A 15,919-nucleotide genomic window follows, 5' to 3' on the forward strand; every position below is an offset into this window, starting at 1 on the left:
GGTACAAAGGGTCCTTAAATAGTCAGCCCGAATTGGATAGATTTGTCTTCAAAAAATGCTGAGCAATTAACTTTCTTCCTGCAGATGTGGTAGGATATGTTCTCCTGTCATGTGCCACTTTGTTACAGGTAACATAACATGCAACTATGTATTTCAAATGCTAGGTAGGACTCTACCCGTTTTGCCTTAAAAAAAATTGCAAGGACCATTTTACCTCCAGACAGATGCTCTCAGACAATGACTCCTGCTGCCTCTGTTTGTGCATGAGTAAAATGTAGCATTCAGAAGATAAGCAACAGCCTAGAAGGGGGATTATTTTATGGGTTTTCTTTTAAGATTCCACTGTCTTCACAGAATTAGTAGATTTTCTTCTATGTAGTTTGGTATACGTGCAACTAAGGTACAATGTCCTTATGAAGTGGAGGAGCAAATGTATATTATGATAAACCATCCTCTCTTCGTGCAAACAATTTGAAGTGCCTTACTCCAATCAGTAAGGTATTCAAGGCAGTAAATGTTATGTTGAAGCAAAATTTTAGAAGATTATGAAATATTTTGCATATCTTATTAATTTTTTACTTAGTATTTTTGTATTAATGGAAAGACCTTTTGATTGCAATTCCTTTTTTTCTTTTCCTATTCAGTAATTTAGTAAGTGGGCATTATAAATTCAGTTAAGCTAGGAATGTGTTAAAAAGTGATGTCAAAAGGATTCAAGTTAATTCCTCCTTATTATTTTGCCAAAGACAAAAATTACTTTGAAAGTGGTTAACTCTGAACTCTCTATCTAGGACCTGGGTTGCTTTTGGTTTTGTTTGATTTTCTTCTTTTCTTGCATCAATTGAGTTTTTACAATACAAATCTATGACTGAGTTTTCAGTTATGTGTGGAGAAGTTTATTAACTTGAAACTGTCAGTATTTTTGTATTATACCCTGCTTGTTAGTGTGCATCCAGATTTCAGTCTTGATAGGGCTTAGGAAGGAAGGCAAGCTTGTAAGTTGTAAATCTTGTAGAACATTTTGGAACTCTTAGTGTCCTTTTACCAAACATATTAGGCTGTTATTGACAGCATCTGAAATACCAACAATTGGTTGTTTTGATGAAGAAATAAATGTATGCTGCAATAGAAGCAAAATAGTCTGAAATTGACATAAAAGCTCTCCTTTTGAAATAGGGAGCCATCAGCTGGGCTTATTTAGCAACAGTCAGCTCTTAACTGGTAAATTATCTTTTTTTTTTTATTACTTCACCTAACAAGTAAAAAAAAAAAAAGTCATGAAAATGTCAGGATATTACTCTAAATACACATGAGAAATAGATGTGGCAAGTAAAAAAGTGTTCTTTTTTGTATACTTCACAAGTAAATGCGTAGTCTGAGCCTGAGGGTGACAAATTGTCCAACTTATTACAGAGTACCTTACAAAATGTTTCAGAGCTTTCTATTTTCAAAAATTAGGTCTGTATACACCATGCAGAATCACCTCTGTTTTTCGTTGGGTCCCTAGCCTATTATCAGCATTTGTGCAATGCTTGAACAGATTTCAGATACTCTAGTGTTTGAAGGCACTGGCTAATTTATGGCCGACTGCCAAGTGTGTGTCTGCTGACATAACCCTGTTATCCTTTATATAACTTGCACAAGGCTATGTGTGTTGCAGATGCAATCTGCAGCACTGTGAGCCGCTCGTATTTATGGCAGGTGGCTGGAAACACAGATTTGAAACCACTTTTAATTTGCTGTGAATAAGTATGCAGCTTTGGTGAACTAATGATATTCTAATAGTTTAGGTTCAGGGATCAGGTTTCCTTATTTTGTCTGAGAGTTCATGATAGGTGTATCTTAATGCTACCCATCCTTCTGGCAGATACTAATCTGCTAGACAGTGACACCTATACACCTGCCATTCAAACATTTGTTGTTCCCAGGCTGGACTACTGCAGTGCTATATGTGCCTAAGTGTTGCCATATTTTTATAAAAATGTTTATTGCTGTTGCTATTACTAGCTTCTGACAAAAAAAGTGAAAGATTTCTTCTAGTAAATTGGTGTTTTGAATGAGCTCATTATGAAAAACTGAGCAAGATTTTATGTTCTAGGGAAAAAGATAACTCTGATGGTGACTTCCCTCTTTTGCCTTTCCTCTTCATTGCACGCACATGAACACACTCAACCCTCATTTGTTGAACTGTCTGTTTCTGACACATGGTGAAAAACTCTGTACCCTTTCTTGCCCTGAGTACTGTAAAAAATTTTTAGTTGTTAAGCAAGAATTTTCTGAGTGAGTCATAGAGAAGATAGAGAAACTTCAGGGAATTTGGAAAAAACCTTTGCCTGTGGGATAAACTAAAAACCTGGAATGTGTTATGCTTACCTGAAAAAATGATGACTAGCCAAGATGTTTGAAACTCTGCAGTAGAAGACATGATTCCAGTAGAATGTGATACCATGCTATTGGATTTAAATCAGTGTCCTGCAAGGCACTGGTTAGAATGCAGAATGTTATGATTCTAAAACCTCTCAATGGGGAGGCATGCATTCCTCTGAAAGATGTCACCTTAGGGTGCAGTACCACTCAGTGAAGGTATACAAGCTGGAATATTCTCATTCAAATATGAGAAACTAGACAGAAAGCAGAACATTGTCTGAGAGAGCTTGGTGCTCCCAAATTTTCCTACTTTAAGGTGAGCTGCATTTGGTGTATTTATTTATTGAGCATGAGAGAGAGGATGCTAGTGGGATGCTATCTTGATGCACAGTAACCAATTGGTTAGAATGTGCATTAAGTGTTGGGTGAATAGGAGCTTTCTTACAAGTAGACTGCTTTATAACTATATTTTAAATGTTTTGTGGAATGCCTAAAACAAAAGATAGCATTTCTTTTTAAACAGGATATGTATTTGTTGAAATAAATGAATAATTTATTTACTTGCTATCTTGGTTGTATGTCTCCTTTCTGTGGATCCTTGTCAGGATGTACTTCAAATGGATATTTTTAGAGAACAGTATTGGTCTTTGGGAATAAGTGAAGCATAGCAGTAGGTGAGTTATATGTCCCTGTAGTTGGCCTTTGGGCCTTTTGAATGTGAGTTTTTTTAGTAATTTCATTACTTGAAAACATGCCATGGTGATTAAGTGTTCACATCTTTTATCTAAGAAAATCAATTGCCATCTTTGCCTTGATCAGTCAGGAAAATTGCAAGCCTTACTATGTTGTGTTCAACTGTCTCCATGCTATACATAAAGCAAGTACAAGATAATTTTTCCATTTGACTTTTCTTCAGTCTGGTTTTGTCTCTCCTTTCGTTAATGCAGACCAGGTAGTATGACTCAAAAGGAGTCTAACTGCACGCCTTCTGTTTATGGATATTTGTCTAATTGCTTGTGTGTTTATTTCAATACGTGTGTGAATATGTGTTTGTATATTTATTTGCACGCCTGCATGTACTTGTGAAACTACCTTTCAGCGTTTACTTCTAAAGTGTTTGACTTAGTCCTCAACATTTCTGCAATTTCTGAGCTTTAAAAAAACTTGTGGCAAATACAAACATGTAAAGGAACAAGTGCAATTCAAGAGTCTTTTGGTATCAAGCGGCCTAAGTGGGTATGTTGAAAAAACCAAGTATTTCAGTAAGGAACAGTCATTGGAATGCTTTTCAATAGTTTTACCAGTTTTCAACATACTAAAATTAAAAAAAAAAAAAGTGCTGTATGGAATAAATATTTGGGAATATTTATCTTTAAGAGAATCACAGAACTAAACCAAAATGACTAATGTCTGTATGTTGGCTTAACTTACTTCAGCTGATTATCTCAACTGATGTATAATGAACTTCATCTTCAAGAAAATCAAATCATCCTCTGAGATACTTAAAAATAGAATTAATAGCTTAACTTCTCTCATCAGAACATGACAATCTTTTTGGATGCTTTAAGTGCTTAGGGAGAAATTTACTTAAAAAAAAGAAGCTACTTGCAATGAGATACAGGAGGTTACCTTTTTTTCACTGTTTCAGGATTGGTAATAGTCTAAAAAGCCTGAGGACATGACCCTTATTTTGAAAGCTCCAGGTGCCAGATCTCCATCAAGATGATATTTTCCACAAGGATTTTACAAACTTTTTGAAAACTTAAGATAATATTGCAGAATAGTAATAATAATAATAAAATGATCTTGAAATAAGCCTTCCCAGAAACTTCAGGCAATTATAATCCAAATTTGAGCAATTTAATGAATATGAGTTATTTGATATTCTAGTTTGTTTTATTTAGTGTTGTAACAACTTCATAACATTTAATAAATAGTAATTGACATCTGAAAACAAAAAAGTAATTTCCTCAGCTTGTAAACATTTTGTAACATATATGTTTCTGTAGAAAAAGCACTGCTGAAGATCCTAGTAATGAAATAAAATCTTTTTTTTCCAGTAGAATGAAAAAGTCCTAAATAGACACAAAATGCTGACCTCCCTTGGTTTTTGCACCAGTTTTGTGTCTAAATAGGTTTGATTACACTGCAAATCGGTATTATGCTAGAATAGCGTTATCAAGTTAATTATCTAAAAACTCATCCCAGCTTCCCATAACTTTCAAAAGCCAGGTGAATGGCTGAGTGCATGCAGTACATGCAGTGATGCTGCCACTGGATATGCCTATTATAAGCTGGTTTGTACAAAGCCATTCTACTAAATACCTGTTGAGATCTGCAGCTGTAGCTGTAGGCTTTATCATGTGCAAATTATCCCTGCTTTTGGAAGTAAGTTCAGAATTCCTCTGAGGTTGTCTCACTCCTATGACAGTTACTGTTATATTTGAACATATTTTCCAACTTATCCCTGTTTTTCAAAGAGATGCCGGGCAGAAATGTCTGGTCTTTTCCTAAATATTAGCCAGCCTTCATATCTCTCCTCTCTAGAATAATTCTGTTGAAACTGTCTCCCTGTATTTGTTACTAACGTATTTTCTTAAGATTTTCCTGTATCTTTATACTGTTACCATTACAACACTAAGGAAAATCCCACCTGTCCCTGAGGTAATCATTAAAGAATCTTTGGATTGCTGATGCTGTTTTCAATTCCCTGCCACAATTTTTTTTTCTCGTTTTCCCCCACTAACAGTAGTTGAATTTGTTTTTCTGCACTTCCTTTTTATGTAATTTTTAATTTGAATAGCTTTGTATGTAAAATAAAACATGGAAAGTGAAAAGCTAAAAATCAGCACATTATGAACAACATATATTAATGGCATTAGATTAAACTTACAGAGAGATGTTGAATCTTGAGACTTAAGTGAAATTGTTTATGGAATAAGTCTGTGTTACACAAGAGCATAATCACAAAAATCTCCCTGACACATAGGATTCATGGAATGTAAAAATACAAATTGTGCAATGCCTTTCAGTGAGTATTTTGTCTTATAAATCGAGAATATTTACATGGTTTTCAACTGTTTCTTTTTCCTTGCAGTACTTGGGGTGTATAGAAGTCTTGCGTTCAATGAGATCTCTTGACTTCAATACTAGAACACAAATTACAAGGTAAGACTTTATACAAGTATATATTTAAAATAAAGTATGAATTGTTTCCACAGAGAGGAGGGGATATGAAAATAGCAAGACAAGACATATAGTAAATATTTTATGGATACCTTAAATCTGCTTTTTTTTTTTTTTTTTTTTTTTTTTGCTTTCAAAAACTCAAACATCACACCTAGTATTAATAGAGCTCCAGTGGAGTCTAAGGAATATATTCCTTCTCTTTCTCTTTTTTGTTCTAATTTTTTAATTTTATGTGCCAGGAACTGCTTTAGAAAATTTTAGTCTGTTTTTCAAATTATGCTGCCCCAAAAGGCACTTAGCTAGCTAGTACTTTCGTGACATTTAGGCTACCAAGAATGAGAACTATGTTTATAATCTGTATACAAGTCTACAAGGCATTCGTCCAAATTAGTCAAGGGAGCTAAAAGAAATGAATGGATATGTTCTTTTCCAGATAACACGTAGCAAACAACAAGCTTATATTAGACTCTCTTTACAATTCTTCTTTGAAAGCTATCCTGGTATTGTTTTAAAGGTAGTATAGTGTCTTAAGAAGTGACCATGAATCATTTCATTTCTAAGATATATTTTGAGAGCAGTAGCAAATAGTATTTTGAAGATGTTTTCACTTGAAAAGCTGAGGTCATTGATGCAGAGAACTGTAGTGTTGCCATCTTCCAGCAACTGGGATCACATTTCAATGACCATAGTCACAGCTGCTGATAGTCTTTCATAAAGCACGGTCATACTATAGGTACCTAAGTATTTCTGTCATTAAGTGAGTAAAATGACTTACTTCAGGCTTGGATGCCATTCTTGTGGTCTGTATGTACTGCCTTTGAGTTACCTTCGCATATATCAGCTTTGGATAGGACCCTGTGTGTCCCTAAAAATATTTATCATTTACTTGTCAAGACACTGATTTGATGAGGAACATAAAAACACAAGGAGAGATTAATAGTTGAATTCTGAATTTCAGACAATATAGACAATGGTGTCATCTGAGAATTTTCTTACTGTGTTGTTTTAAACTCATAGTGTACGTTTCTGTGTTATTTGCAACAGTGAACTTCTAAAATGCTTGTATGTCCAGGCAGACTTACAGTTCCAGTGTTATGCTACATCTGTGATGATCACTTGGAATTTAGATGACTTACTGTGGTAGGTTATTTTTCTATATTTCATAACTGAGGATGGAGTTCAGCTTTTTTTTTGTGTGTGTGTGTGTGTGTGTGTGTGTGCAGTCTCTTTACACTTTATGCCTCCAATGAAACAGCATTCCAATTTTCTTATTATTTTGCTTATAGGCACAACTTTGCTTTTGATACTTAAGCATATACTTATGCATAAACTTAACTGTACTGTTGATCTGAACCCAGTGCCATTTGCACAAAGTATTGTGTCTTACAACTCTTTAAATACAAAATGCTTTTTGGCTTTCATTGTGAAACAGACTTTGAATCACATTTTTTTCTGTTATGTTATAGCATATTTGACTACATGCTGGATATACTGTTGGCTTATCTTCCCTGTACCACATGTAGTGCACAGGATATTTTTTCAAGCAGGAAGCTCTGTTTTCATGGTTTGCTTATTGTTTAGCGTTTTCTACTTTTTGATTCATAAAATAACAAGAACTTTCTAATTCATCATTCTGATCATACTATTCCCAACTAAAACTTATTCTGAAGTTGGAATCTTTAGTTCGAATTGGAATCAGAATCTAGCACCTTAACTTGCACTTCATTAATTACTCTGGCTCCTGAAATCCTCATGTCATGCTTTAAGTACCTGCAGGAAACAATCTGATCAGGATTAATCCTGTAGCATTTCATGTACGAGCCTATTTTTTTAATTAGTTAATACTAATTGCTACTAAGGAATTACTAAAACTCACATTTGCCAGCTAGCTTGCTCATGTGCACTAAGAAGCATAACATAGGCTTGAAGGTATATTTTGAATTATTATAGCTGATATTCTCATATTACAAGCACCAGTTCCCTCTCAAAGCGACACCTGTAACTCTGTACAACCCTTTAATTACAAATAAAGTGGAAGTACCTGAAAGCTATGTCTATTCGGGAGTGATAATTGTTTCAGTTTACCTCTGCCTGCATGAACTGCTCTGAATGATTCCCTTGGCTCTTGTCAAAGCAGTAGGCCCTTCCCTGTGGCCTGCTGCCAGCCAAGGGCTGCACTTGTGATCCAGCTGTTTGTGGCAGGACATCACTGGGCTCCACATGTTCTCAGCTCCCTGCGGCTGCGCTACAAGGTCCTCTGTGTGAGGGGCGATGTGAAATTCTCTGTGTGTTTTTCAGTATCTGGAGAAAGAGACTTCCTAGCAGCTCTGTTTCTTTTCTGACCCACTACTTAATAATTCAAACCTACTTTATAAATGTAAGCTTGTATCGTAACTTTTCAATATAATGCTGTTTTTTTCCTAGACTTTGCAAAATCAATCACAGAAGAAACTGATCCATTTTGGGCCAATCTAATTTCCGGTATCATGCTGTATTTGCCAAGCAGCGTAAAAGTCATTCAGAAAAGATAATCCAGGTTATCTGGTGTGTGTGGAAACCTGGATATACCTTTTCCTAACTGGTGTGCATTGTGCTTGACACATACAAAACACTCTCAGGTGAAGCATCTACCCACACCTGCTTGCTTTCTTGTCTTTGCACTTCCTCCGTATTGCAGAGCTCCAGCAAAGGACATCAATCATCAATCTTTCAGAATTCCATATTCGCTTTTTTTTTTTTTCCCTCTCTCTCTTGGTTATTTTGTACATCATATTTTATATATCAAGTTATCTTTCTGCTGGCTCAGAGCAGGAACAATCCTCTAGGAAAGATGAGCAGCACCAATTCATAGAAAAAAAAAAACAGAACTGGCTCAGTCATTGTGTGATTGAGTTGTGTAGTCACTGGCCCTTCTGTAAATACTGGGCATCATTTTGGGAACCATTAGTCTCACTTTCTGATAACTCTGTGATGAAGGGAGTTAGTGCTTGACATGTGGCACTTGCATGATTGGTGAACATTTAGCAATTGCTTAAAATCTGGCTACCATTTCCACATAACTAGTTGATTAGACATTCATATTATATAGGAAGAAAATGAGAAAAGATGTATTCATGTCTTTGAAAATTCCATCCTTTATAGTTAACACATTAGGAGAGAATACATGTCAATATGAATGCATGGACTATTTTTGACAAATCATAAATCGTAATTTCAACACCAGGAACAGGACTGAAGCCAAGCTATCAACAGTCTGATCAGGACTTTTTCCTGTCATAATCGTGGGGTGAATTACAGTTATTACCAATCCATAACATCTAGTGCCATTGTATCTAACTTATGACTTGGTTTTTCTTTTCCACATTTTCACATATCTTTTGTAAATTAAAATGTTAAACTTGTAGATATACATTTATCTTTGTGCAAAAGCAGTGAGCAAACACTTTCACTTGTCATGCTCATCATCATCATGAGATTTTTTACAAACTTGGTGGTGCCTGTCAAAAGGTATTTTTATCCTTGCTGTGGAAAATCATTCTTTAGAATTGTTTCAGAATAGCACTTGCTTAATTATGAACTAGGTAAGGGGGTGAAGAGCAAACAAAGGCAATGATGGGTGCTATAGAGAGGGATATTGAGCAACAGCTTAGAAAACGGGAGCTAGAGGGGGAGCCAAAGGATGCAAGCTGAAGAATGCAGCCTTATCTGTCTTGTGCCACTTCAGGCACTCATGTGCTCACACCTTGGTTCAGGCTGGTTCAGGCTATGACTGCCTCCAGTGGATGCAGCAAGGTTGCACCCTTTCATTACACCAGAAGGACAGAATGTAGTTCCCAACAAATGTCTCATGCTCCCTGATGAGGAAGGAGCCAACAGGGACCCCCATCTCAGTGCAGTACTCTGTCATGAGCCACTCAGCAATGTGCCGCCCACTACTCCCTACTTCCAGCTTGCCATGGAACCATTCCTGTGTGAAATGCAGCTCAGTGTTGTTGCTCACCTCCTTCTGCGCAGATTGTCTCCCATGTTTGTTTCTGGCTGGGATGTAGAGTGAGATCCATATGTAATTGATGGAGTCTTTCATCATTTGGCAATCTGCCTTCTGCTCCTTTGTCACACATGGACCCATGGTTCCTTGCCACTCACCTCTGTCAGCCACCTCAGGTTTGGTGGGGCTTGCCACTGGTCAGCTTGCCCTTTATAGCATCCGCTCACACCCATGCCAGGTGTACAAGCTAGATGTCTGGTGATTATGTCAAGAGGTACTGTCTGACATAAATAGTTACAATCTTTTGATTTTCTCCCTCCATGTCTGCCAAACTTATTTACACCTGCCAAGGTCTTTTGCTAATCAGAGTGAGAACGTCTTTATTTCCCAATGATACGCAGATTAAAGGAAGTGAAATACTGGACCTGGATAAATTAATTGATGGGGCCTTGGAGAGTATAAAGAAACAGGGATTGTAAATGAAAGAAAGAAATTGGGAAGAACAGTAGCAGTTGCACTAGAAGTGGTACAACTAGCTGAGAAGATGGCTATCATGTACTGTAAAGCCCACCGGAGGGGAGAAACAACTGAATAAGTGGGCAATGCATTAGCTGACTGAGAAACAAAGAGTGGCAGAAATGGAAGACAAGAGAAATGCAGGCTTTGGTTCCAGACAGTAAAATTCAAATTGAAGGTAAACCAAGATATTCAAGAGAGGACCAAAAATTGATAAAGGACTTAGGAGGGCAGGTGAGAAAAGGAGGGTGGATTAGGGTTGAGAACAAAATAATAGTTCCCATCTCCCTGTTATGGGCCATAATCATGGCTGAGCAAAGGAAAAGTCACTAGGGAACCAAGATCCTGTATAAATACCCGAGCCAACAAATTGTGGCTTGGAATTTATACACCATCATTAAACAGGTAACACAGTGGTGTGAGATTTGTTTAATCCTAGAACAGGCCCCAGGGTCCCGTTGGGACAAATAGGGAAGGGAAATTATCCTGGGTAACAATGGCAAATTGATTTCTTTGAACTCTCAAGAAAAGGGGGGTATAAGCATATACTGGTATTAAAAGACACCTTTTCAGATTGGCCAGAGGCTTTCTCTTGCAGGACCAACAAAGTGCAGGAAGTAACAAAACTATTGTTACAAGAGATAATTCCAAGATTTGGGGTTCCAGAACATCATATATATAGTGTGGATAAAAGAGCAAGCATTGTGGATCCAATACACACAAGTTAAGAAAACATCTCAATCCCAGTGGACTATTAAGAAGGCCGGACTGCTGAAACTAAGGGTTAAGAGACAATATGTTTAGAATGTGTTTTATAGGTTGCATGTATTATGTAAGACTTGCTGTAGCCTGGCATGAAAATACAAATTTAAACATCACTAAAGGAGTAGTGGCTAGCCTAAACCCCATTGATTGTTGGATATGTACAGACTTGCCAAGCGATGGAGGGATGGAAATCCCTCAGTATGGGATTCCCTCCACCAATTGGTCACTATGGGGTGGAGCAGGAGCTAGGCGTAAATGTGCAAATAAAATTGTGACAATAGGAAAAAAGGATCTAAAAGGATCTAAAAGGATCTAAATTCAGTACACAACTACGGTACTTAATTCGGATTCTGTGGAACAAATTAACCAGTTGGTTACCAAACTTTGCCTGGCTAAAGCAACTCTTCATAACTTGTGTAGTCCTACTCTTTCTTGGAATATTCATACGTTTGTTGTTTCTTGTGTATGTCTAAACAACCAGGTGGAAATTATGAGATGTAGGAACAGCATAAGATACGCTAAAAGGTGGAAAGCGGGGTATATTTTCATAAATCCTTAGGAGAGAATGATATCTAACAACACGAAGACTGCTAGATTATAGAAAAGGGGGGAATTGATGTGGAACATATTTATTTAGAATTGTTTCAGAACAGCATTCACTTAATTATGAACTAGGTAAGCAGGTGTAGACTGAACAAAGGCAATGACAGGCACTACAGGGAGGGCTTGACTCACCCACCCCTCCTAGCAATGGCCCAGAGAAGGTGGAGGGGGGGCAGTGAGCCAAAGAATGCAGCCTTATTTCTCTCATGCCACTCCAGGTACTCACGTGCTCACATATTGGTCATCCTAACTTTGAATCTTGTGAAAAATGAACAGCTTAGTACATTTTATAAAATATTTTTTCCATTTTCATTGCATATTTGAAGTTCTAAGGTTCTTTAATTATGGGAATGCTTGAGTAGTGTACTAACAAATTGTACTGCATTCGTTCTTTTCTATAATGAATGTAATGTACTTTTGAGCAAATTAATGGAAGTGCAAACCAAGGGTCAGTAGTTTAACGTAATGAAGAATAAAAGCCATCTGAATCTGCATGGTGCATCATTAATAATCAGGTGACAACTCTTGTAACACTTGTAAGGTCAAGATGACTTTCTTAAGGAACAAGATGAACAGAAGCATTTAATTTTAAAACTAGAGGAGGAAAAAAGAGGAGTTAAAGGCAAGAATGCTCAGCTAACAGGTGCAGGTGTCAAGAAGTCATTCATCTGAAATCTGTCACCATCAACAGAGAAAGGTGCACTGTGTTCTTGAACTTTTGTGACCCCAGCATTTGTTCCCTCAGGCTTTTTAGAAAGCAAAGATCAGGTAAGGAGTTTGCAATTCATCTAGTATTTGTAAGCTTATTGTTAAACCTGTTACAGTGTAATGAGTCTTCACTGCTTGTTATGTGCATGAGCGTAGTTGTGCACTGGATTGAATTAGAATAATGTTGCATGCACTGTTTATTGTACAGCAATATCTGGGCTACAACGCCATGTGTTTTTTATCCTACTGTAAGCTACCTAAGCAAATGCAATTGGATTACTGCATGCACTTCAGAAAACCATGCCTGTCTTTGCAGTGCAAAACACATTGCATAGTAAATAAATGGCATGCAGTGTCAATAACAAGTAGAACAGGGGTGCAAAGTATTTCATACTAGCACTGAACCGAAATCCATACTCTTATCTTCTCTGCAGCTATGCAATGCTGAATGGTTTGAAAGAGATTCCTCTACATATCTGGGGCATGACCCCATCTTCATTAAGAGTGAAAATCTAACTCATTTATGACAATATCCCAATCTCTTGAAGGGGTAAGAATGCAAATCCATGCTTCTGAGTTTATTCAATGCTAAACCACATGAATAAAATTTGGTTCATGAAGTGTTTCCTTCAAACGTATTTGTTGTTTCAGAAATTCACTATCAACAAGCATCAGTGAAAAATGACTGAAGACACTGGAAAGGAAGATGCTTCCACTGTGTTTTCAGAGGATGGATAGTGATATAGGTTGGTTTGTCTAGCAATAGGGATTAGTACATTAGTTTAAGAACTAATATAAACTAAGTTTAGCAAAAGGAATCCACAAATGATAATTCTAAAACTTTCCATTTCAGCTTTATTGGGTGAACAGTATTGTTTTTCCTCAATAATTCTGCACTGGGGACATAATAGAATATTTTCATTTTCTGCCTCAATGATTTTGCCTTATGAGATGTACTGGAGTCACAATAGAATGCTTTTATCTTTTACCTCAAAACATGCTGGGACGTTTTCCTCAGATTCCACATACATTGTTGTTAAAAAGCGGTTCACTGTGGTCTAATAAGCAGTGGAAATCTTCCAAATTGGAGAAAAGTTAATGAAAGTGAGTCAAAGGCTTCCATGATGAAGCTGATGGTGAAAAAAGGGAAGAAGTAGGTGGGCACTTGACCACCCTGAATACCACTTAGCATTCCCAAAGGAACATTAGCATATATCTATGTGCTCTTGAAAAGTAGTGAATATATATGCCAAAGTACTGCATATCTTAACTGTTTAAATATAGAACCTGAACTCTGAGAGCGTAGGCTTTCTTGTCAAGCTGCTCGACGTGCTTCGTGAGGAATGCCAAAGGAATGCCACTTTCTAACACCACATAGGAGTTACAGAGTTTTCTTCTCAGATTTTGGATGACTATATGTACCACATATCATCTTCAGAGAGTTCTGAGCCCAGCTTTCTTGATATCAAGCCCTCTGGTGTAGAAGGTGCATGTCGTCTGCCCCTGCTTTTTGCTGTGTGGACTCTGGGTGTGGGGCAGTAGGGAAGGACTAGTTTACATGAAAACACAGAGCACAGCATCCTGGGTACGTGGCTCCACAGGGCAGAGCTGGGAACAGCAATGGTCTGCTTTCCATGGGCACACTTACCTTGGGGCCAAAGCCCTGGGAAGGAAGGTTGCTGGCCACTGCCGCTTTACCAGGAAGCAGTACTCCTGGAGGTGGATGGAGTCATCCTCATAATTCAGACAACAGGTCATTAAGTGAGGCAGTGATGGCTGAAGCTGCTGAATATGTCAGGGAATAACTTACATTTGCTTGTTTAGCTGTCAGTAGCACGGAAGCAGACTAGAATAAAAAGGGTTTTGTATGCCTAATATTTATATCTTTCATTAGGATGTGTTACTTCTGGGGAAAAATGTTAACTGTTTTTTGGATTCATTTGACTAATGCATGGCAATGCAAAGCCTGAGTGAGAGTAATTAATTGAGTTCTCCCTCTCCACTTGCCTTCATGAGAAAAAGCCCTCAGAGAATTGGAAAGCTGAAGAATCTGAAGCTAAACGTTCAAGGAAGCAGTTACAGTTATAGCAGAGTGTCTTAGCATACTCTCAAATTTTGTTAATAGCACCAAGTGGTCTGATTACACAGAGAAATTTATGCCTTTTATGTGACATGTCTTGTCATACCAGACAGTTCATCAACATCAGGTAGAACTTTTAGGCAGATATATCTTGTATATTTGTAAAATGTCATAAATCTTATGAGATTGCATGATTGCATGAAAGCACAATGTTAGAATGTTTATATTCTAATAATATCTTCCAAGACTCCTTTTTTATTTCCAAAGTCCTGTTTTAGATGTTAAACCAATTAGGAGTAAAGGAAAATATTCTTTAGATCAATTTTTTAAATTTTATTTTTGTTAGGCTTACTATGCCTTTCCTTTGAAATGTCTGCTACAGGCTGTTTTTTTGAGAGGATGCTATACTAAATGACCTGGCTGGACTCAGTCTGGAGGTTATTTTGATCCCTATCCAGATCCTGTCCCTCTTCCTGACAACTACCAGAATAAACAGCAAGAGACCAGGCTGAATGGAAGAAGGCCTGGAGATCACAAAGGTGAAAGGATTGGAGCTATCTATCTAACAGTTTAAGCCTCCAAGTACATCTTTTTCTCTTTTTTCTTTCTTCTTCTTCTTCTTCTTCTCTTCTCTTCTCTTTTTTTTTTTTTTTTTTTTTTGGTCTTATTCCTGACGGAAAGTTGTGCAAAAGGAAAGGTTTTGGTGGGTACGCATTCAGAATCAAGGTTTTTTATATCTCTACTTTATATCCCCAAAGCTGTAAACTATTTCAAGAGCTTTCCTCTTTGAAAGATACCCCAGATTTTGGACCAAGATTATCAGAGACAAAGCAATATTCAATTGCTTATGACCATATTCTCAGCAGCCTTTTTGGTGTCACCTGTTGGTAACATACATTTGACAAAACTGTAAGTTAAAAATTACAGTGGTTACTGCAGTTTTCTAAGTGCTAAGCTTACTGTGTGTGCATGCAGAATGAAGTGATAAGGTGGGTGGACAAACAGTTTTCACTGTGCCTTTGTAAAAACCAGGGCATTGTTCAGAACCACTGTCTTGGGAGATACCATCAAAAGCAGCTGAATATCTCTGCTAGTGATGAATGGAACAGAGCAAGTTTCTGAAACGTGATAAGAAGATAAAGATGGCATTAAAATTGCCTCAAATGTCCCTTTAAGTTAGATTACGTATGCTGTCATAAGGCAAATGGAGGGACTACATTTATTTTTTCTGAGAGAGATGCTGAGTCATTTCAAGGTAGAATATGTCAGTCTGGGGAAATGCACACTTGTAATTTTTCACTGGATATATTTGCATGTTGAAAATATTTTCAAAATGCAAAACAAGTTTTGTGCCAAGAAAGTGACTCCACAGTATGACCATCTGCAGAATAGGAAATACCCTTGGACAGATTTGGAACTCAGCATTTGGTTCCGCATGCAGATAGCACAGTAACTAATTTTAGAAGATATCTGGATTAATTCTGGTGTTAGCCTCTGCCCAGTGATTAAAATGGCATATGGCAATTTATTTAATAAAATTTTTCCTGAAGTTCCCAGTATTTTCACCAAAAGCATTAACTCAAATCTTGCAATTGTTTGAGTAGATTTAGTATTCATAGTGTTTTTAAAAATGGGCTTAATACAAATTGTCAAATTTCAGTTCAAATTACCTGCTTACCTGACATGCGTCTCAATGTGCTGTC

At 37.1% G+C, this 15,919-nt stretch overlaps 1 protein-coding gene across 3 annotated transcripts in view; it reads left to right on the forward strand.

Annotated features, from left to right (window-relative positions):
• The window catches only part of SHC3 (SHC adaptor protein 3), a 55,192-nt gene that overhangs the window by 17,077 nt on the left and 22,196 nt on the right, over nt 1–15,919 (forward strand). For all 3 annotated transcript variants that reach the window (XM_048932168.1, XM_048932169.1, XM_048932167.1), the window contains one exon: nt 5,465–5,535. In XM_048932168.1, coding sequence (XP_048788125.1) covers nt 5,465–5,535 — 71 coding nt within the window. The remainder of the gene's footprint in view (nt 1–5,464; nt 5,536–15,919) is intronic.

This window comes from Lagopus muta, chromosome Z (assembly GCF_023343835.1).
Source record: "Lagopus muta isolate bLagMut1 chromosome Z, bLagMut1 primary, whole genome shotgun sequence".
Lineage (NCBI taxonomy): Eukaryota > Metazoa > Chordata > Aves > Galliformes > Phasianidae > Lagopus > Lagopus muta.